We start from the raw sequence: 24,945 nt of genomic DNA on the forward strand, positions 1-24,945 counted from the left end.
CTGGGATCTTGGGGATGGAGAGCTGAATCTTGACACTTTTACCTCAAGTGTCAAATTTTTTTAAAGCTATGAGTTAATCGGAGTATGTAACACACTATAGATCTGCTGTATTCTATATAATTGCTTTAAAAGTTGAGGACATTTTAGTTTAGATACTAAATTCTTGTTCAAATTGTGCATACCAAATTTGTTCTTTTAAATCGATGTGCTCAAACACATTTTCTATGGACTTAGCTCAGTTGAAGATAGTCACAGAATATACATATATAGTATATTTTAATGTACACACTCACCATACATTACACAGCCCATGAAATACAATTTTATATATGTGTGTGTATATTTATCTCCATTTCCAAATTTGCACACAGTCAGCCTTTCACATCCATGGGTTCCTCATTTCCAATTCAATCAACTGTGGATGGTATTCAGTGTGGTTATGCTTATGATGTTTGCCTCTGTCCTGAACATGTACAGACGTATTTTTTCTTGTCATCCTTCCGTCAACAACACAGCAACTATTTACATAGTGTTTACCTTGTATTATGTATTAAAACAATCTAATGATGATTCATAGAAGACATGTATGGAGTAGAGTCATTCTATATCATTTTATATGAGGGTGGTATGCACTGGGTGATCTTGGTATCCACTGGGTGATCTTAGTGTCCACTGGGTGTCTCAGGACCTATCCCCATGAACACTTAGAGACAATCTTTTACTGCATCTGTAATATCTATATACCTAAACACATATTTAAGACACACCTGATAGAATATGGTTTTTTGAGGGTCACCTGGTAATCATGAGTTTGGTTGATGTGCAACCAACTTTGAAAGGTCACATGCAATTACAAATTCCTTCCCTTCAGCACTTTAAATGCTCACAGAGGTAATAGATCATTAAGAGAAAGACTCATTGTTTTCACCAGGAGCATTGGGGTTATCATAAAACTGTCAGCTTCCAGGTCTTTTCCCTCCTCCTTAAATTGATGGATGAGTGATTGGCTAGGTGTTATTGAGGAGATAACCAAGGGTTACACCCTGTTTGCAGGTCACCTTTGTTCATAGCTATGTAATCTTTGTAAGCAGAACAGACCTGTTTTTAAAAAAGCATAAAAGTAAAAACAAAAACAAAAGCACAATATGAAATGCTATAAGGCAAGCTATTATATTCATTAAGAAAACAGCCCTACAACATGCACTTGTTTTCTGTCATGGTACTGGGACCTTGTCTTTCAGACTAAGTGGGCCTTGGCTGGCCCCCATCATAAAGACCTTTCTGTAGGTCACGGACCATGTGCCTCTTCTATCAATTCAAATAAGAATTGTCTGGAAGTCAAGGACAAATTGACCTGTCTGTAGATCACAGGCACACACGGGTTGTTTTAATGTTCAAGTGGTATTGTCGAAATGTGGATGGATGACTCTCATTATAAGTATAGAAGCCATGTGGCAGTAGGCTGCTAGTGGCCTTAGAGATGCACACATGACGTTTTGGAAAATCAGAACTCATCAGATGCTTTTAACCTATTTTCAAGGTATAGAAGTAGAACAAAAGAAAAATTCTTAGATGACAAAAGGAAAACCATAGACATTTCAGTATGCTGATTTATAAGTGAAACCTTTAAAAGAATTCCTAATGGGGCTTCTGCATACACTAAGCCCATATTTTGAAGTGGTTATTCCAAGCAGTATTTCAAGGAAGTTCAGACAACCCAAGAAGACTGAGTTCATAGCCAGGGTTAACAAAGCAATTTGCCAGTGAACCTTCCATTGGAGAATTCAAGTCTTGGAATCACCATAGGTGCAAATTAATAATTACATAGCCTTGCACTGGGCCACTTCCATTCCTTCTTAATCTTCACTCTCCAGTTCCTAAATTTTTCTTGTGCTCAAAAGCTAAGTACCTCCATTTTCTTCCTTTTCTGTCTTTCTGTTTTGTTTTGCTTGAACTTGCCCCAATCTCTAAAATAAGATACTATTTTAAATATATTAATATTTCAATTGACATCCAAACTGCTGTTAGGATCAGATGAGGGAGTTTGTGAATTACACATGAGGGAACTTGTAAGAGAGTGCAGCAGTAAGGTCATGAGCTGAGCTGAGCTACCCACCTGGGGGAGCTCATCTCTTGATGGAGAAAAGACACAGGGTTGCCACCTGACTCCACAGGTTGCTCTTGAAGGACCCATGGATGGTACACCTTGGCTGGCTTCACTGGTGACAGCTCATCTGTCCTCCTCACTCTCCTGCACCTTGTAAAATCAGAACTTCATTTAATACTGGGTTCTGTATTGCCCTCATTAGGGTCCATCCATTGTAGGCTCTTCTGGGTTCCACAGGGCTGAGTCCATCATCCACCCTTTTAAAAAAATTCTGCACCAGCCTCCTTGTCTGGCTGTCCTGATTTCCAACATGTTTTCCTTCCTTCCTTCCTGACACTCAGCTATGGGAAGCTATCTGTACAGCAGCTGAGTGTATTCTCACATGACATTGATTATCAGAACATACTCTCTTATTCATGGCACCAGATGAAATAATTCTGTATCCTCCGTCATTTCCTTTTGCTTTGATTTTCCAACTACCACATACATTTGCCCTGCCTCTCACTGGCATACACACTTCTGCATCCTGATTATCCCACAACCCAACCAGCTTTCTGGGTCTCCATCAGGTTATTGTTGTGTCTTCAGGAATGTTGTAACCTACAATCTCATTTACACATTGTTCTTCTCTTGAGAGATTAAGATAAACATTCCCATCTGCTGTCTTGATTGTTCCCCTTCCATAATTGACTAGATCACTTTTATACTCTTTACCAGGTCTGTAGAATTCAGCCATGAGATCATGTCTTTTTAATAGAGATGATTTTCTGGAATAATTTTCCCCTGACCATGTTGTTCATGATTGTTTAACTGTCTCTAGAGTACTTATACCTTGTGGCAGTCTCTTTTACATCTTGCCTTGTTCTTGAAAGAGTTCTAAAAGCAACAGCAAAAATTGGACAAAATCCTCCCCTCTGCACTGTTTGTAATTTCCCAGCCCAGTCTTTACTATGGGGCCATTGTCATATTTGTGTTATCCATTATGGCCTTCAAGAGCTTTCAGCCCTGTGTTCTGGAAGGTGTCATTATGGAGGCTCTTCCTACAGGCAGGCATAAGGTTCCTGTTTCCATCCTCTCACAAACTCCGGGATCTCTGTTCTTTTAGGTGGAAATTTCTGCCCTGTTCTCAACCTGGGAAGGGCTTCCTATGTGGTCCTTTGAAATCCTTTGTTTTCCATTTTGGAACTTTCCTACCCTTTTCCCAGTTACAGAAACACTAGAAAACAAAACAAAGTGCCTTCCCCTGACTTGGAATCCATTCTCAATTACCCAGTTTACTACTGACTCTTTATACTTATTTCTGAAGTCTTCTGCTAGCTAACTTATATGTTTATGCTTTTTTTCTTCCTCAGTTTAGCAGCTAATATAACTTGTTGCTATTATTGTTAGCATTGGTTTTAGGATAATTACAAACCCTTGATATTTCACTTCATATTTAGAAGGCAAATTCAAATGTGTGAGCACTTTTCATTGTCAGAGCCAGGCTGTGCAGCAGCCTGAGTTGTGCAAATCTGCACTGTCACTGAGACTGGGGCTCCAGGTGGTGGAAGTGCAGGTTGGTATACCTCTGAATCCACACTGTTGGGATTCTGAACACCATATGATTTCAAGCATCCTAGCACCGTGGGAAATCATATGCATCCAATCACCACATCCTGTCTATTTGCTAAATTCTAGCTTTGTTCTTTCACACCAGCCACCTTGGTCTAGACAAAAGGTGACAAGCTACAGAATCATGGAATTGGCTTTGCTGCTTGCCTCTCTGACTTCAGTCTCCCCATGTCAGTTCATCTCCACACTGATCCTGCCTGAGTGGTCCTTCATGACAGACTTGCGATTCATTCCAAACTTTATGCAGTAAAAACATTTAATGGGCCCTTCCTTCACTTCCAGAGTTAAATGCACACCCACCAGTGTGGCCTAAAGAGCCTGGGTCTGGCTTCCCAGCTTATGCATTGCCTTTTCTATATATAGCTAAAGCACTGTGCTTTTAATTGGTCCATGCCCATGGACAGTCCATTACCCAGGCCTGGCAGTTCTTTCTCCTCTTCTTCCCTCCTTTGCTCAATAAAGCCCCATAAGCACCCACTCTAGGAAGCCTCACCAATTCCTACACTTGCCTTGAAATTTATCAGAGGTTTCGGCTCCTCCAGAAAGCCTTCTGTACCTCTTTCCTTCCCTTCTACCTTGGAGTTGGGTGCTAATCATCCTCCCATGCTTCCTCATTGTAGCATGTGAACAAATCTATAGTAAATTTTATAGCTCTCTATTTTAATATTTCTTCCTAAATAGTGACTTCTAGTACTGTGCTATCCAGTGGCTAGGTGATTAGTAAGTGCTTGCTGACTGAATGATGAGTCTTCTAGCGACATCTTCATCAATGTCAGGTCATACCTTGGATTTCCTATGATGGCTTTGCAACTATGAAGACACTCTCCTCCAGTTTATCACTGAACATAGGGTACTGTCCCAACGCTATGAACCACCTGTCCTTACTAATTAGCATTTTCTTGTCAAAGATTAAAAGTGTCTATGGATTTTTTCTATGCATTTAATGCAGTTTTTAGTATATATCAATTGTACAGCATAACCTGTTTCATTATGACATTCTTCTTTGCATGTATATAATTGTTCCTTTTGAGCCCATAAAGAAAAACTTGTTCTAATTTGTAACAGTTTCACACTTGGCCTTCTTAGTGGAGAAGCATTGCAACATTTTTATGAAGTCCTGGATAAGATCTCCAAGGCACCTTTTCTATATCTTCCTAATGTGTGCTCAAGAAAATTTAGAGTGTGTACGGCAATTGAAAATGATCTCATGTTTGTCAAAAGTGGACACATACTTGATGAGAATTAAATTGAACATACATTTATCTTTATAAGTACTCTATTGAACAAGAGTGTAGACCTGGAAAATCAGATTAACAGCTTTGCTGCTACCTTTGGTCAGTATCTGAGATATGTATAGACACACATATATATCTGTATCTGTATATGTATATATACAGATATATATGTATGTGTGTGTATGTTTTTTAATTACCCAACAAAATGCATTCATACTCACTAGTCCTTTTGTGTTCAGACATTGCTAATAGGTTTCTTGTGATTTTTTTTCCAGGAAGAATGTCAAAACTATATCCGGGTTCTCTTGGTGGGTGGAGACCGGTTATTCACCTGTGGCACCAATGCTTTCACACCTGTCTGCACCAACCGCTCGGTATGGCTCCACTTTGAGCATCAATGGAACTGACACCAGGAGAAGCCAAACATTGCACTAAGACTAGTTTTAAATGCATTTCTATACACCAAAGAATTGCTCTTCAATTTAAAGATACCTTTTGCAAAATTGAGTAAATGCTTGATTTGTCTATTTCTAATCAGGAATGTAAATTATATAAAGAACCAGAAATAATTATATCTTTATATAATTAAATGTAAATGTTTCTAAACTATTTCAATCAGCATTTACCTACCAGCAACCATAAACATTAATCATGTACATATCCTTGCTTTTCTTGGTCTGCTTTATGATAGAGATACTGTTAAATATTAAAATGGTCTAAAGTCACAATCCAAAGAAAGAAAATATAATCCACAGATTGGATAAGAAACATTTCAAAAATAAAATGAAATATGTAAACAAAGGTGAAGTGAAGTTATAACTGATTCTTTATTTCCTCTTTAACCTGTTTTTATAGACACAAGAATTTTCAGCCTGCCATATCAGAAGCATAGTGGGGTCATCAGGCATGCATGTTATCTTCCTAATTCAGAACATTAATTTAATCCTCCTTGGAAAATATAAGGAGGAAACACCATTATGTTAATTTCCTGGTAGTACAAATTCTCTCCAAACCTTAATTCTCTCCTCATCTGTTTTTACTGGTCATTATTTTAAAGTTAATGTTCAGTTATTGAACACAAAGGGAAGAAGAAGAGGGTGATATGAGCTGATGCTCTCAGAAAGCTCCTGGTTTTCATCCCCTGCTCTGAGCGCTTCACATCAGTGTAATTATTGACTGTGATCTTCAGTATCTACCCTATGAGTCCTGTATGATAAAGGAAGAACCCAAAACATAAAGTGTATAGGCAACTTTTTCAGAGCTACATATCCTACTGTAGATCCAGCACTGTATCTGCCTCCTTCTACTTGAAAGTGTTGAACTATTAATTCATTCAGTTGAGAGTCAAAAACCAAATTGATTCATGTCAGGATTTTCCCCATTCCCAAACAAGTTTGCTTGTTCAATGATTGGTTGGGAACCAACATTTGGGAAGTCAGATTTATACAAGGTGACTTCTGGTTACCAAGATGGTTTTCTCAAGACTGAAGGAAATAAAAAATATGGGAAATGTGTATACATCATGCTGAATATACCCATATCCTTATCCCTAAGCAGTACTTAGGTCTATTCATAATCTTTTGATTCACTTATGTTCATAAAATTGTACGTAATTCTTTGTTGTGATTTATGTATCTATGAATATTGAAGTTGGGTTCTTTATTAAAGTGAATGAGAGCCAGTACTCATGCATTATAAATCAGAGCCATAGGTACAATAATATTACTTCACATTTTATGAGTATCAATAGTATAAGGTTCCATAACTCTGAAGGATGAGGAAAACAGAGCGATTGATAGATTTTCTATCTATCACAGCAGGCTGATTTCATAAAGTCAGAGTATAAAAGTTTGTCATCTTTCTTCAGTCCCAGAGTGCTTGCTGCCCACATGTCACTTGCAGATATGGACAATGTAATCCATTAGCACCATTAAAGGGGTTTTCTTGGGGGATAATTGGTTTTCTTTTTCTCTTTGCCAACAGCTGAGTAACCTGACTGAGATCCATGATCAGATCAGTGGCATGGCCCGCTGCCCGTACAGTCCCCAGCACAATTCCACAGCTCTGCTTACAGCCAGTGGGGAGCTCTACGCTGCGACAGCCATGGATTTCCCAGGCCGTGATCCTGCCATTTACCGAAGTCTTGGCACTTTGCCCCCTCTGCGTACTGCACAGTACAACTCCAAATGGCTAAATGGTAAGCCTTCGCATGCCATGGCTTCGTGACACCTGATCGTTCGGTGCTTGAAAACAAACTGATGCACTGTCTAAAGGAAACACGAGCTTCAATTTTCTAAGAAATTCAAAGTACAACCTGCTTAGTCCTGAAGACTGCAAGAGCAGTGATATTCCAACTCTGCCTACCATGACGATGGTCTATCGCTGATGCTGCTGTTCTTCAGTATTAAGCTATTTTTCTATATTACTGCTTGAAGTCTACAAAATTTGATGTCAACAGTACATATGTGTCGACTCATGTGTTTTCTTTTTTTTTTTTTATTATTTCCTTCTCTTTGTTTCTTTCTTTTTTGATAGTACTGGGCTTTGAACTTGGCCTCATGCTTGCTAGGTGCTTGATCCCTTGAACCACACCCCCTGCTTAACTTCTCTATAATATATTTTGAAACATGGTAATTACTACTATTTCATGTTATTCTCAGACAGTGTAAAAGAATGCATTTGACCACAGGTAGCTGTTTGTGGTAGGTATCTTCAGAGTTTAATTCAATGCCTTAGGAGTTAATAGGGACCCAAGTTGTGTCACTTCTGCCTCTGACATCCACAGTCTGGCAGCATATGCCCTGTCCCAAGTTAGCTGTACACAGCTCATGGATGTAAAATCACTGTGCCAGTTTTAGGTTTTGTATCTAGATGTGCCAGTCTCCTCTGGCAGAAGTGCCATACTACTTGTGTCATTTTTCTTTTAACAAATTAGAAACTCTAGGAGGGAGCGCTTCAGTTCTGAGTCAGAGCTTCATTATCTGCTCATTGTGCAACCAAAAGATGGTGCCATCCAAAGAAGCTGAGGTTGACTGTGTACAAAATCTCGATGTGCACTAGCTGGAGTTCAAGCCTGTGTCTGTGCGTACATTCATTGTCGAGTGTGGCCACACACACCCACAATTCACATCTGGGCTCCAGGTGTAATTCATTGCCTCAGGGTTTACTTGATACTTTGCACAAAGATGTAATCTTTAGTTTGCCATTGTGAAATCTAGTGTTTTGGTTTTTATGGATGTACAGATTTGTGGCCTTTTGCCCAGTGCAAGTGTGTTATGTGGATCAGGGTTTCTTACCCTCAGCAGTTCTGATCTGGGAGCTACATAATTCTTTGTTATAAGGAAGACATTGCCTTTATTGGAGGATGTTTAGTGTCATCCTGACCTATACCCATTAGAAGCTAATAATATCCCTGCTCCAATCTGCTGTGAGAACAAAAAAATCTCCAGGAATTTCCAAATATTCCCCAGAAAAAATTGCTCTGAATTGATAACTCTTAGTTTTGGCCTATCAATCATTCACATTTACCTTTTTTGTGATTTTATATACAAATATGTGTACAAGTATTTTGCCAAATAATAGAATCAACCAAAGTCCTCATTTATCTTTAAAAAAAAAAACCTATAAAGAAAAGGATGTCATCACTCAGTTCCTCAAGTAAGTTGAATGACTGTTGCTTACAAAGGGCAAGAAAACAAGAGTGTTTTCCCAAGCTGAGGCATTCATTGGATTTCTGGCTTTAACATTGTCTCTCTTGAGCTGGTTTTATCTGAATCCATCAAGGCTCTGCGGACTCCTCTTTTGGCCTTGAAGCTTTTATCTATGTAGCCTTTCTATTCATTATCAATTTTTACTGTCCAAGCAAAGTACCCAGCTGAAACCTCCTACCAAAGGTTTTTTTTTTTGATGGAACTGGGGTTTGAACTCAGGGCTATGTGCTTTCAAAGCAGGCACTTTACTGCTTGAGCCACATTTCCTGTCCACTTGCTGTGGTTATTTTGGAGGTGGGGGTCTCATCACCATTTTCATGAACTGGCCTCAAAATGCAATCTCAGCCTTCATCCAAGTAGCGAGGATTATAGTTACGAGTCACCACACAGGATTATAGACATGGTAATTAGAGTTGCCCAAAACCAAAGTAAAGCACAATCATTTCCATCATCGCTTTCTTATCCCAAGAGTGAAACCTTAAGAGTATCCTCAGGAAACAGTTCAGGCCATGGGGTGAGCCAGAACTGGCTGTTGCCTTATGTGTGTCTCAGAGACCTCTGGCTGGCCAGGTGTGGAGATTGCATTAAACCTCTGTTGGAACTCTTTCCATTTGGGAACAAGGTGATGTCATGTGTGCAGGAGAAGAGCCAACTTATTGTTTAGCACGGTCCTGATAGGCATGGCATTGTTGTTTACTGTACAAAGAAATTAATGTTTTAGATCACTAGTAAGAGTCAATGTTGATATATGCCATCTGATCACTGCACAGAATGAAAGTAATTTGAAGGTAAATCACTATCCATTACGTCACTCCAACATGTGTGACATTGCATTTCTGCACTGCTCTGGAGAATACCCCTACTCCACCTTCCCTTTTACACACTGGAAGAGCCTCACAACCAGAGCAGATAGCAGAGAGCCTGGCCTGGGTGCTCTGAGGTTTTGCATGTGAAGTCATCTTGATTCTCTCTCCAAAGTTTTGATGGGGTCACATTCTTCTTCAATGGAACCTATGACAACATTTCTATGCTGGTTGCCCTGGTTTCTTTTCTGTTTGTTCCTGCATTAAAGATGGATTCTAGTGGAGGTGGCAAAATTGTTCAATGTACACCGTACACATATGTGGATTGTCACAATGAAATCCTCTCCTGTTATTGATGTTTGATAAGTCAAAATTAAAATTTAAAATATTTTTAAAAACAAATAAGTAAAATGAATTCCATTCTACCCAACTCCCTAATAAAAGATCCATTCTTGACTCTGCTGTGTCACTGTTCCTGTTTCCCACTGGGCCTGGATACAAGTGATATTTACTGTCACTGAATGAATTTAATTGACTTGTTGCATCCCGGCTTGTCTTACCACATCCTTCCTTGTTCCACTCCCATTTGCCCTCACAGGCCCCCCACAAATACATCTGAAGGCTCTCATCCCTTAAGCTCCACATCTCTAGTCACTCTGCTCCAGAAAGAGTGGCATGGCACAGTGGCTACCAGCAATGGCCCTTGGGGTAGGTCTGTAGTTCCCATTCTCTCCTCTTACAGCTTCCCCTCTCAGGCCTCTCCCTGTACCTGTGATTGTCAGAGGTGTCTCTCGCTTCCTACTGCACAGAGAAATGAGTCTCAGCGATTTCCTCTTTGTATCTTCTCAAACCTGCCTTTTCTTGTCACTTTTGCCCATAGATACTCTTTCTGTTGTGTCTTTGAGTATTTTTTTTCCTTTTTCCTCACTCAAAATTGTCTCCTTATACTTTCTTTCCTTTTTTGTCATAACCTTACATTTCTTCTTCTCCAATTATGATTCATTATTCTAAAAAAATGCTCAGATTTCTTTCATTTTAAATAAGACTGAAACAAATAAAAAACCCCAAACTATAAATACCCTCAGTTCTACAGTGTGCAAAAGTACTCCTATTTCTTGTTGTGATTTTATAGGCCATTAAATGACATGCTTAAGTTCTTCCCCTGAGTTTTTAGAAAATTCACTGGAACCTAGCTGTTCTAGTTTTAACCACCCCACCCTCACCATACTCCAGCCACCAAATGGCCTTTTTCAAGTGGGGTCTTATCATTGACCTGGACTAGATTTCAATTGTCTCTGTCAACAGGGTGCTTTGTTAGGGCTCAGCCTGACATTCCTGCCAATAACTTCATTTTCCCAACTTGGGTATGGACTGTGTGCTAGTTTGCTCAGGCTACCATCACAAAGTGTCAGCTAACATCACCTCTCAAGCAATGTGTCATCAACTTATTGGTTATTTATTCTCTCTAGAATGCTAGCTTACACCAAATTATGTGATCTCATCCATTCCTGGGTATTCACAAAAACAAATGAATGGATGATCTCCCGACCTACCCCTGCAAATTTTCTGTGTGTGAGCAGAAGAATTTTTCTAAATATTATCATCTGATCCTGTCTTTTTTTCTCATTGGTGTTGGTTCTCCAACACCAAAGGTTAACAAACTTTTCCTTTAAAGGGCTGCAGTGCAAATACTTTGTGCTTTGTACTCACTCCATATGGCCTCAGTTGTAACTTTTTAATTCTGCCATTTCGTTGTGAAAGCAGCCATGGCTAATGCATAACTGAATGAGTGTTGCTGTGTACTAATAAAAACTTTATTTACAAAATGGACAGCAGGTAGATTTGGCCCATGAGCTGGAGTTTGTCAGCCTCTGCTCTATCTGGAAATCTCTTTTTTCCAGGAAATCCACCTGATCAAATGCCTCCACTCTTGAATCAGTGCTCACTTGTTTTCTTCTCCATTGTATCTTACCCTAGCCAAGTAATTTAAAATCACATCGTCCTCCTCTCTAGACCTCAGGACCCCTTAATGTGCTTAATTTTTCACCTGAGTTTTTACAACCTCTTAGCACACTGTCTTCAGAATTAGTGTTACCCCAAATAAATAAATAAATAAATACGAGCAGAAATATGAATGATATTTAAAAAAATAAATGAAAATACTTAGTTGTAACCCAGAATTACAAATCAAGCAATCTTTCCCAAAATTTGTGTGCTTAAAATTGACTCTGGTCCAAACATTTGAAAATCTTCTTTTTAAACCTTATCTCAACTAGAACCCCCTTCTCAGCCATTATTCATTCAATTATCAAAGTCAGTACAATTCACTGGGCAACATTTGGAGGTACCTAGAACATTAAGTTATGTGTTTGGTAATGAATATAAGTTTCAAAATTAGATTTTTTTCTCCATGCCAAAATTGCTCTTAAAACAAATTTTATGTGCTTAGAAAAATTTCTTAACAGCTTTAATGCATTAAAATATTAATTGTTAATAACCCTTATTAAATGATTACTGTAAGGCAGGATAACAAATGTTTAGTGGCTGGCTGATGCTTAAAACAGAGGAGCTATAAAACTTGCCTTCAAGAAACTGGCATTCAAAATGGGGAAACATAAACCCATGAACAGGAGACAAACATGGTGTGTCCAAAACAATTTTGTACAGATTGCATTTGTGAGTTCTGAGGGAAGCATGAGTTTGTCCATAACATAAAACCTCAGCTGGAAGTTGGAAAACTAACTCTTACAACTTCAACATGACCATCCCCATGAACATAAGTGTGTTAACACTTAGGGACCTGCTTGTTTTCCTTCTCTAAGTTGACTCAGAAAATTCTCAGCAACCTGCACTCTCTTTCCACAGCCTGGGTCAGCCAGGCTGGGGTGACGTAGAGTCCACACAGAGAAGTGACCCAAAGGCGTAAATCTCTGTGACTGTCTAGGCTAGCAACATTTATTACTACTGGAAATTCACAAATGTTAGTGGAAGGCAGAGAACAAGCCAGATGAAGACAAGTGAGGACTGGGGACGAGGTAGACTTGGATGTGAAAGCCTAAGTACTTGTTTAGGGAAAGAGGTTCTGTAAAATCAGAACAGAGATCAAGGTTTCATAGTCAAGCTGGGTGGTGGCTCATGCTGTACTTCCAGCTATTTGGGAGGCAGAGATAAGAGAATTACAGTCTGAGGCTAACTCAGACCCCACAAAACATAGTTAATGAGATCCCATCTCCACAAATGAGCTGGGCACATGGTGTTTACCTGAAATCTGAGCTAAGAAGGGGTTATATGTAGGAGGGTTGCTATCAGAGGTTAGTCTAGGCAAAAAGTTCAAGACCCTATCTGAAAAATATCTAAACCAAAAAAGGATTGTGGCATGGCTCAAATGGTAGAGAATTGACCTATCAAGCATAAGGCCCCGAATTCAAACACTAGTACTACCATAAAAAAAAGTAGATTTCCTTGTCAGCTGTGTGGTTGATATTTTGCCAAGGTAGACACCTGTGGAGGTACCTTCTTAGTTTTCTTCAGTCACCTGACTCCAGAAGGTTAAACTGGGTAGAGTAACGATAGAGGAGCTCCAGAGGCTGAGTTTCATGTCACACAGCACGATGAACCACGCTTTCTAATTTTAGGCCCAATGAAGTCTATCAGAAGGCCGTGGGCAGAGTAGACTGGGTAGAACTGACATAATTTTGAAATTCTGTTGCAAACCCCATTTCATTATCTTCATAGGGTCAGAAATTATTAAAAATAGACAATCTCTTTGTATTATCACCTATGAAAATATTGTTCCATGTCCCATGCAGAAAGCAAGGGGGAGCACATGAAGAGTCCCCTCACAAATTAGCAGCATTAATCCATTGATGAGGGCAGGACATTCATAGCGTAATCTCCCCCATAAAGGTCCAACCTTTTTTAAATGTGTTTCTGGAAATAGGGTCTCACTATGTTGTCCCGACTGGCCTCTAACTCACAGTCCTACAGCCTGGGAGCCTGAGTAGATGGGACTAGAGGTACATGCCAGTTATTTTTTCAGCTGCCAGGAGTGTCCCCAATGACTATTTATGGCATGCAAGGCAGACAGGAGATTCCCAACACGTGTCATTTGCAGGGTTCCACCCAGCACTCCAAGGGAGATTCAGGGTTCTTGTTCCACAGGGGGCACTTGGACTCAGATGGACTCACCACCTGAACAAAGACATACCTGCTGGGAACCTGAGCGTGGAGTTTAAAACAGATCCCATTTCAGAGCCTGCATCCTCCACTTTCCCATGCTGCCAGTCTCCCTGTATTTAGTTGATGTATTTGGAAACACCAACATCACACTCAACCTTCCTTGCCTTCATGCACAAGCTGTCATGGAAGAGGGAAATAGGGACTTTGGAAAAGGTTGAATCTTTTATTGATTCTTAAGGCATTGCATAATGGATGTGAGGAACTGAATTTTTTAAACCAAACAAGATGAGCCTGTGTGGTGATTTAACACAGACCTTTATCAGTACAAACTTTGGTAACTGATAGGAAGAACTCAATTTTATGGTGCTCTTTGGAAATAGTGAAATATTCGTTGTATACTGAGTGTCTGAAAGCTGGGAGGCAGAGAACACTTTCAAGTCTCAGGTGGGGTTTCAGTACCTACCAGGAAGCTATCTATAGCCTTTGCTCTTTAATTTGCTCCTTTCAAAAGAGAATGGATGAAGGAGCCCTTGCTTCTCCCACCAGGATAGTTTGGAGTAAAGGCATGAGCTATATACAAGGTGTTACAAGGTAATCCATGTCAAAACACGCACATACACACACACACACACACACACACACACACACACACAGAAGGTATGCCTCACTGTAGCGAAAATAATATGTGTGTAGACATTTACTCATACTGATGTAAACCATCAGGAAAAAACAGTTCAGTGTTTATTGTCCGGCTACCACAGTGGTTTCCTAGTGACAGACAGTCTTACATTGTTATGCATATCCAGCCTTGGTTATTAATATTGCTTCTTTTCCCTTTTAAAACTGCCGCAGTTTAGACCTTCCTCTTGGTCTAAACCATATTGTCATCCTGTTTATAAGTTTATGAGTTTATATGTTTATGAGTTTCAGCAAACTGTGTCCACATTATTCGATTAAGGGGTTTGTTTTCCTCAAGTTTTTGGTCTCTCACTGTTGTTCACTCACCACTACTTATTGTTAGTTGACTTTCAGTGTTTCCACACATGCGCACACATTTTCTCTGAACCAAATCAACTTAGATGTAGACAGTGGGCTTAAGTATTCTGTTGTAGCTTTTGGGGAGGAAATTTGATAAAAGCTAAATAATGTTGTAGCTCAATATATTCTTTCACATAAATCATACATTTTTTTATATTTAAAACTACATTATAGGCATTAAGACATTTTTCATATCTTTGAATTCATGTTAATATCCCAATTAAAAAAAGTCATAGGGATTGATTCTGCAGATTGAATTATTGTTAAAAGAAGTGAATTTATCACTTTAAAAGCTATCAGGAAAAATGAAAATGGCAGATGTAAATTTTCTGCTTTAAAAATGTTCAGAAATGTTTGGGAAGAAGGTGAGCCCAGGAATGTATGATTTGGTAGAATCTTGCAAGGAGGACAGCAAGGCGGTCAGAAGCTCCATGCATGGGAAGGAGAGAGACAGAAGAGGGGACTTCCTCATCTTTGACGGATGGAAGGTTTCAACGAGTATTAGATTAATGAGAATCCTGCCATCACAATGAGGTGGAGGAATCTGGCTGGAAGGTTTGGCTTTGAAGGACACATGCTATAGAGGGATGGGAATTCTTTACGTGGTAGGCAGCACTTAGTATAAGTTGTTTCTTCTTGAATCAGCAAATGCACGTAAATAATGCACTTTCAATAGGTCATTCTCCCCTCAAAGAAGGAAGGAGGAAAATAATAGCTGGGAATCAGGTTTCTAGTCCTTCTGTTAGTATTCCAGTGTTGGCTTTCTTTCTGTCAGGTGGTCCACTGAGTGGAGCACCTAAGGACACCAGGCTCACATGGCTATATAGACAACAATTAAGGATGGGCAGGCTCTATATTCCTATTACCCCTGCCCCTCAACAGGAACCCGAATCTTCCCAGTGATCTTCAAAATCTGGAATCCTTGTAGATTCCCAGCCTGGCCTTTGACCTCCTGTTATGGGAATCCTTTCTTGTCACTGGCTCATCCCTTTCTCCGCCACCCTTCTGTCCTGTGGGGATGTTTCTTCTCTGGGGTTGCCTTACCCTGCTCTTGGCTGGTAGTTTTTTCTAACCTCGCACCCTACCTTTCCCCTGAACTCCCCTTATAATTCTCAAACTCGTCTTGCTACACTGGGCCTCAGGGCCCTGGTTATTGGGTCTCTCTCTCTCTCTCTCACTCTTTCCCTCCTTTTTGGAGTTTTAGTGATTGAACCCCGGTCCTCACATTTTACAGGCAAGTCTTCTACCACTTGAGCCATTTCCCCAGCTCTTTTTTTTTCAGGTGGAGTCTCACCTTTTCTTTTTTTTTGCCTTGGACCACTGTCTTCCTATCTCCACTCTATATAGCTGGGATTATAGGCATAGGCCACCATGTCCAGCTTGTTTCACTAACTTTTTGCATTTACAGGGGGAGGGCTGGTTGCCTTCAAACTGCAACCCTCCCCTCTCTGCCTCCTGCATATCTGAAATTAAAGACATGTCACTGCACCAGGAAAGATCTATCATATTTGTCTTTCACACTCTCTTTCAGAGAATTGGCTGTGTCCATCAGTATATCAGAGGTTACCCAGTGCCCAGGACAGCTTCCCTGCAGATAATCAGTAAACCTCTGGTGACTGCTGACAGAGGCGTGCTCTGGCTGGCATTCAGTCTGTAGTAGGGTCTCTTCTACCATATTTGTCCCCAGCTGTCTGAAAGGAATAAAGGGCCCTAATTGGATATAGAAAATGTGTAATTGTTGAGTTACCTTGCTAAGTGAGTATGGATGATTGACTTGCTAATGTGTGTGTTTATATTAATTTATAGAGTAAGACAGTTATACATAAATAGCATCTGTAGTTTGTGATTACCAGACAAGTGCTAGATTCCTGGCATGCACTGTCTTTGATCGCCACAATAATACCCTATATGGAGGATTGTCATTGCTATTCTAAAACCACCAAGGAAACAGGAAATATGATGTCAAATAACTTGAAGAAGTTCATACATCCAGTAGGTGGAAGCATTGAGCTATATATATGTGCCCTTCAAGACTGCACATATGTGACACAGGAGCACCTGCACAGACACACAAACATGCTTATCTTTTCATGTGTATTTATTGACTATCATCTGTCTGTCTGTCTATCTATCTGTCTATCTCTATCTATCTGTCTATCCATCTATCTCTATCTGCCTATCTCTGTATCTATTGAAATTTAAGGGAAAGACCTTTAGTCTACCAATGGATTTTTAAACCATATTTAATCTAATTTTAGATAAATGATAGAAATACATAAGTGAACGTAGGTAGTCTTAATAAATACCCAAATGAAATGAGATTTACTTCAGAAATAATGTAATCAGTAAGAGGATTTTGGTCTGCAATCTACAAATGGGTATGGAATGGTTTTATATTTATTCACCAATAAATTAGCAGAAAACCTTTTGCTTGCCGTGTATCATATATAAAGATTGTTTTCATCAACTCATTTTCTTTTTTGTGAAACAGCTTTATGTTTTAAAAGCTCAGCATGGCTGTATTTATGCTGTGCAAATTGCAATTAACTTTAAGCTTCATGTATGTATGTTTGTTTGATCATTCATTATTATTTTTTTTTCTCTCTTTGAGTGTTAGGTCTTTTTTTATTATTCATATGTGCATACAATGCTTGGGTCATTTCTCCCCCTTGCCCCCACCCCCTCCCTTACCACTCACCCCGCCCCATTCCTCTCATCCCCACACCCTTGACACCTGGCAGAAACTATTTTGCCCTTATCTCTAATTTTGTTGAAGAGAGAGTATAAGCAATAATAGGAAGGAACAAGGGTTTTTGCTAGTTGAGATAGCTATACAGGGAGTTGACTCACATTAATTTCCTGTGCATGTGTGTTACCTTTTAGGTTAATTCTTTTTGATCTAACCTTTTCTCTAGTTCCTGGTCCCCTTCTCCTATTGGCCTCAGCTGCTTTTAAGGTTTCTGCTTTAGCTTCTCTGCGTTGAGGGCAATGAATGCTATCTAGCTTTTTAGGTGTCTTACCTATCCTCACCCCTCCCTTGTGTGCTTTCGCTTTATCATGTGATCAAAGTTCAATCCCCTTGTTGTGTTTGCCCTTGATCTAATGTCCGCATATGATGGAGAACATATGATTTTTGGTCTTTTGGGCCAGGCTAACCTCACTCAGAATGATATTCTCCAATTCCATCCATTTACCAGCGGATCAATCATTATTATTATCATGTGCGTTCTATTCAAAGGAACATCAAGAATAAATCATAAAAAAGTAACAACAGCCACCATTCACTGTGATCTTATTAAGTACCAGTCCCTTTGATCCTTACAGTCTTGTAAAGTAGGTCTTTAGTGCTCTCATTTGTCACATGGAATGACAGAGTGTGTCAGATGTCAATAGTCCAGTCCAAGGCAGAGCTGCAGGCTGCATGTGCTCCATTCCCAGTCACTTCCAGCCTACTTTTTGCAAACAGACTGCAAGATCACCTTTCCAGTACAGTTTTTTCATTGATTTGGGGTATAGTAAGATTTTTGTAGAACTGGAAATTTGGATTCTTTCATTTCCTCAAATATCCATTCTCGATGATTTAGATGAATACTTACATATCAAGAGCCTAATTATAGTGTGGTCATTTCTTACACTGAGCTATTTGGGACATTGAATACTCTGTGTTGGTGTTCTCTTCACTAGAATGGAAAGAGTAGAATGGAAGGCTTCGTTTGCATACTCAGCGTTTTGTTTCACACGCTCAAAATGTCAAAAATCTTTGCTTTTCTTTTTCTCATCACTCATGTTTATTTATATTGTGAGTTTGCCCTCACCACTGCCATCTGCACAGTCATTGTTATGTATGTAAAGATGTAAAAATCACAATTCCTATGTCACGATGCATAATTTTTATTTTCCTGACATTTTTTATAGAACAATTTATAACTCAACATGTTTTACAAACATGAGAAAATAGCCCTCTTCATTCATGTATTTGCATACAAGCTGACATAAACTTATGTCTGCTTTTTCTGAATTAGGGAGCAGCACTCTTCTATTCATTTGGAGCTCTAATGATAACAATATATAAAGAATTGTTGGATCCCTTTTTCGTACACTCAGATCGTAGTAGGCAGGAAGGCAATGCCAGATTTATGGCTTGTTCCATTTATTCAGAAGTGACAGGTATTTGTTTCTAATGAATTGCATTTTAACAAGACACAGAACTTAAATAATAGAAGGAAAATAATATGCATCTCATTATGTTGCCTGGTGAGATTCAAATGTCCCCTGTACCAGATTTATATCTATGAATGTTAGACATATGTGACTATCTGTTGAACAATTGTTTCTGCTTTTTTACTGTCTTTGGAAAAGGAACAGGATGCCACCTGAATTTCAAGAGACTTTGCTTTCCAGGAAATGGAGCTTCCCAACTTAACAGCAGGTCACACAGGGACCCATGATCATCCTGAAGGATCACTGTGAGATAGCGGGTGTGTTTCTAAGTGTGGTGTAGCTCCCTGACCAACGTGACCTGTGCTGCATGGTGAATTACAGAACAATATATACTACACACTTAACACAGAGTCTTCTCTTGTTTTCTTACACAAGAAGAAAAAAATGTATTTGAGCATTTCTATCTGAAATGCACAGTGTCACCTTGGAAAATGGGTTGAGGCATTTGGAGAGCTTTTGGAGGCTCTCTGAGGAAGGAGGAAGCTCTGCCATAATCCATTTAGCACTCTTTACTATTCCTCTTCTCTGAGAAATCTGCACAAGGTGACGTTCTGCAGAGTGGACAGTGGACACGAATAGTCCACTAAGAGTCACTCATCAGCCCACTGCGGCAATAGGGAAGCTATTTGAAACACTAGCTCTGGCGCTGGCCGAACACTTAACAATATTTTTGATTGTTAAGTCCTAGAATAGTTGACCTCTTCTTTCTGCCTCTTCTTGCAGTTTCATTCTTAGATGTGGGTCATAGTTTTATCTGATCATTGATCTTCTCTCTCTACTTGGTTCTAAATCTCCTTAGCTGGTACTTAAGTAAAGCTACCTACCACTCTCAGTGAAATGCATGCTGTGACCTCCATCCAAGAGTATTACACAGAAATTCAATCCTATTTCTAAGTATTGGTAACATAGTGGGACTGGTTTTTTAGCATAGTGTAATGGTAAATGCATAGTGTCTGAAGTCAGAAGGTCTGACTACCTCCACCTTTCCCACCTCACACCCCCATTGCTAGTTGTGAAATTTGGATGAGTTATTAAACCTCAGAGTTTTAATTGTCCTTATCTATGAAATGGGAATGATAGCACCACGCTTACCTCTCTGGTTCTTGTGAGTTTAGTGAGAATATAAATGTAAAGCACCGAGCCTGACTTGGAACAATAAGGTTAGTGTTATTTATTATAGAGCCTGCGTTATTATAATACAATATGCTGTTTTTGTTACAGTACCAGCTGGAAGAATCTTTTTACCCTTGTGTGATGTGCAACAGAACTTTTTACCTTGATAGTTATTTATTTTCCTGCTCAAGACTTATTAGTTACTAGAGATATTTAGCCTGTGATTTTCTTGCTATTTGTACCCATATTAACAGCAGTGGAGAGTGCTAGAGATTATTTGCTAGAATGCCCCATACCTCGTGGATATGGACTGGTGTCTGAAGTCCCAGACACTTCCTGTCCCCATGCCTGCTTTACTGTCTTCATCTGCAGAGAGTTTGCTGAGCTGTTGATGGTGACGATGGCTTTTGTTTTTTTGGTATAAGGCTCACCAAACTATAATCTTGTTACATAAGCCTCAAGCCTCAGTACAGGACCCATTCTAAGAATTGTTCCATATCTTTATGTTAGGAGTCCGTTTCTGCAAGTAATTCTGCTTTGGAGATTCATAATCGCATAGATTTTTAAATACCCTAATATTTTCTTATGTTCTAAACACATGTCACCTATTGTGCTGTGAATCTCTCTGAAGGATTCTAAGGCATGCAGGCACATTAAATATATCCAGGATCCTCTCAGACATTTTAATACAATTCGGTTTTTTTTTTCTTTTTTGTAGTGCTGGGAATTGAACCCAAGTCCTCACACATGCTAAGCTCTACACTGCAGCAATTTTGTTTGTATTTTGTATTTGAGATAAGGTCCCCTCACCTCAAACTGGCCTCAACCTCAAGATCTTCCTTCTGTCTCTGTCTCCTGAGTAGCTTGGATTACAGGCATGCACCACCACACTTAGAATGGGGATACATTTAAACACCATTTCAGGTCAAAGCCAGAGTAATAAAAGAATATATTTGACAGTTTATAAATTAAAATCAGTTTATATCAAAATCTTTTGATGTTATTAAGAGACTAAGAACAATACAATGATGAGCAAAGTACAATGTACAACTTAGGATATGTGTTGAACTGTTTGAAAGTAAAATTGTGTTAAAACATTTCGTGATGATAGTGATACAGAGAGAGACATAGACATTGAAAATTGGCAACAATAGAGGAGTAGTCAATGCCAATCCCCACCTTGTCAGTGTCTAAATTCACTGTTTGTGTTTCAGGCTTAGATGAGCCTGTTTGTGTCTTTTTTTTTCTTTTTTTAACATAAATGGTTTATCTTTCAGTCAAACTTATTTTTAATTATCCTGCCAATAGCATGCTCATTGGCAAATTCAGTTAGATGTAACAAAGTAAAGGGCCAAAGAATTGCCCCAAGAAAATAATTGTCCCTGAAAATGTGTCCTGTGGATATAGCTATTGGCTGTGTCTTTCCGTTAATTTTGAACATCAAAGGTTAGTTCCATAATTACCCTAATCGCACCATGAAATTCAGAGGTTTGCTGGATGAGTAGAGTGCTCTTAGAAACAGACAAAGGAGTGAGAATGAAACAGCTTTCTGAGGGTTTTTAGAGGTAGACATTAGGATATATCAGTGTCTGAAAGGGTACTGCCTCTATTGTCAGTGGGCTCAAACAGGAACTTAGGAAGATGACACTTAAAATACTAGGTGTAAAATTTAGTTCTTAATCTGTATGTCGTAAGTTCCTAATGAGTTTGATGATTAAATGAAGACTTTGCCATAATTTTGTCATTTCTAAGTTCCTATACTTAGCTAACTATGAGACCAGAAAACTTGACAATGACTCCTTCTCAATATCTTTCTTCTTTTCAGTATATTCTCCTGGCGACCCAGAAATAAGAAAATAAGGCTTGATTCTCATCATTGCATGGTCACCATAGTAACAGGAAATACTCAAGTTAATGCAGGGCACTAACCTCACAGTGTGAGTTCTTGATTCAGTTTTCCCCAATGAAAAACATTTTTAAAGTTCTTACCAAAAGCATCAATTGATGTTGAAGTCACAGGCACGCATATAAAACACCACTGCAACTCCTGTGCTCGGAAACACGTTTCATCTTTTTTTATATTATTTTCTCCCTTTGTTTCTGGAGTTTATGTAAGAGTTTTCAAATAAAGTATTATGTACTGCTCTACTTTGCTCTGCAAGCTTTGGGTGGTATTAATGTCATGTTAATTACCTACTGATTTAAGTCAGGATGCTTGAGTGTGGAACCACGCTGTTGGATTTCCTATTACTTAGAACTTGTGTGTGACCCTGAGCTGCCAAGCAGCATAGGTCAGGGCCTCTCATTTGCCCTACAAGAACCAGGTGCCGTCTAAAGAAAACCATGTCTCTTTGGAAGGAATACTAAGCAAACAAGATAAAGATAAAGGAGAATAGCACATGGATCTTGAGAAATTCTCCTTTCCTATTCTTTTCAGAACCAAACTTTGTGTCTTCTTACGACATTGGAAATTTCACCTACTTCTTTTTCCGAGAAAATGCTGTGGAACATGACTGTGGGAAAACAGTGTTCTCCAGAGCTGCCCGGGTCTGCAAGAATGACATTGGGGGACGGTTCCTGCTGGAAGACACCTGGACCACATTCATGAAGGCTCGCCTGAACTGCTCCCGCCCTGGGGAGGTGCCTTTCTACTACAACGAACTGCAGAGCACTTTCTTCCTGCCCGAGCTGGATCTGCTCTATGGCATCTTCACCACCAATGTGTATGTAACCTGAAACAATGTCTTTCTCTTCTCTTTTACTCATTCTGAATGAGCCTTTTGTTCTTTGCCCTCTGAAGGTTTAAAGTAGCTTTAGAGGAACTCTATCTTATTTTACTGGGCTAGCAGCCAAACACTAACAAAAACAGTCTTTTCGGTATGAATTAAATATTAGGCAAAGATATGTGTTTTGTGAAAGTGCATTTAGAAAATAAAGCTAATCCAAAAAGTTTTGATTCATCTTTAGGTAATAGCAATATCAAATTATTCTATTTTTAATTGCCTCTTCTTGAATTATGTGTTCTGTGTACTTTCATACTGGTACATATTAAATCTATTGTTTTCTATTCACAAGTCATGCATTTGTGCACGGTATAAGCAACACTGTCTAGAAAGTCTGATCTTTGAGATAGCATAATTCTTACTTCAACCTCTGCTTATATGTGAAAAGCATTCTCACTTTTCCATAAATGCACTTTAAACTATTGTTCTGGAAGATAGCTAACTTGGGCACATATTTCTTAAACAACAATTTTATTTATAAAGTCTTCCTGAAAACATTATAATTTTTTTTTCTTTTGGGAAAATACTCTTAACATCAGAACAGATATTGTTTGTACTGGGTAAAGCCTAGAATGTTTCCTGAGGTCTAGTAGAGTCTCCATGACCCTGCAGTGATTTCCTATCCTTAGCTGGTGTGCTGTGATAAGACTCAATGAGAGAACACTGACTCCAGGAATTCAGTAGATGTGCAATGTGCTCCCCTCAGCATCAGCAATGCCACTTAACAATCCTACAATACAGGTTCTGGCTTTAATCACATTTAGAATCTCTAGTTTGGAGACTTAATGATTTAAAAAAAAAATCAAGCAATTGTGTCCAAAGTGAAGGATCCAAATCTGAACGAGTGAAATATGCTGATAGTGGTGTGGGTAGCCAATAGCCCTGGCTTGTCTGGGATTTCCCCAGGTCCTAGGAAACCTTAGTCCTGGTGAACCCAACAGTAAGCTACCCTATGATGCTTGTTCTCCCCACACATTTTTCATTGACTTTTTCATCCCTTTGGCTTCAAAAGCCTGCCTAAGAGCTGCAGTACTACAGTCACTTACCGTTGCCTTCTTCCTGTGGCACTTTCCAGTGCTGAAGAGTGTTCACAGCCATGGGCTTCTTCCTGAGACAATAGAAAGGCATTTAGTATGCATGGCCCCACCCCCAGCCCACTCAATCATGGCCATTCTTGTTGTCCTAAATCTGCTTTTCAACCCCAGAGGTCATTTTCCCTCTTTGAGTTTCTTTTTTAAAAAAAAAAATCAATTTATGGTTTCTGAAGTTTTTTTACTTTCCAAAACCTTGTTTAAGAAAAAGTGTGGTCTGCACAAGATAAAAGTTCAGTTTCTCAGTTGACATCAATTTTACACACAATGGGAGCTTGGCTTACTTAGTTGTCCGTTCCCCTGGCTGTGAGCAAAAATAACAACAACAAAAACACCAATTTTGAAAGTTCTATAAATGCCATGTCTGAATCATTCCAAGAGGGTGAATAGTCCATTTAGGGGGTGACAAAAGTGGCTTGGACTATTTCAGACTATTTGTTTAGGGTTGCAAGTGTTCACCATATCAGAAGTCACCCAATGTGTGCCTTCTCTACTGACAGAGATGGAATCACCCTTCTCTCCTTTCACTTGAATACTTATTCTGAATAGGTCTGGGAACACATTTCTGACACAGCCCTCTCTAATTCCACAGTATATCCCATCTCTCCTCTCATATTTAGCCTTTTACCTTCTTAAGAAATGACTGCATTCTCAAGAAAAATTGGTTCAAACTGAAAGAAATTGAAATTAAAGAAGCCAGTAGTTGCCTGTCTCTAAATTAGAGGCAGTAACTTTTTGGTTTAAAGTTTTAGTTTGCCTCTGTATTCAGTCAAGGCTTCTTACCACTAGTAGAATGGGGTAGGAGAGGTACCTATTCTGATTCATTCTGTTCTTGGTCTGTGTGATTTTCCTTAGCCACCTCGCAAGGATTGGGCTGCAAAAAAGGGGTTGCTACTTCAGTGGAGTTTCTTCAGGTTTTTCCTTTTTTTCTGGGTATCTAGAAATAGTGGCTGATCTTCTAGATATCAGACAGAGTATATGACAGACATATTATAGCTTAGTGTATGGAGAGTAAAGTAGGGTCAGGTGTTAGGGAAGAAGTTTGGATTGCTCT

At 39.2% G+C, this 24,945-nt stretch overlaps 1 protein-coding gene across 10 annotated transcripts in view; it reads left to right on the top strand.

Moving 5' to 3' along the window:
- Positions 1 to 24,945, top strand: part of Sema5a (semaphorin 5A) — a 435,987-nt gene that overhangs the window by 277,367 nt on the left and 133,675 nt on the right. For all 10 annotated transcript variants that reach the window (XM_074077743.1, XM_074077739.1, XM_074077747.1 and 7 more), the window contains 3 exons: positions 5,229 to 5,327; positions 6,937 to 7,150; positions 22,455 to 22,740. In XM_074077743.1, the coding sequence (XP_073933844.1) occupies positions 5,229 to 5,327; positions 6,937 to 7,150; positions 22,455 to 22,740 (599 nt within the window). The remainder of the gene's footprint in view (positions 1 to 5,228; positions 5,328 to 6,936; positions 7,151 to 22,454; positions 22,741 to 24,945) is intronic.

The sequence above is a fragment of the Castor canadensis genome, chromosome 6 (assembly GCF_047511655.1).
Source record: "Castor canadensis chromosome 6, mCasCan1.hap1v2, whole genome shotgun sequence".
In the NCBI taxonomy this organism is placed as follows: Eukaryota; Metazoa; Chordata; class Mammalia; order Rodentia; family Castoridae; genus Castor; species Castor canadensis.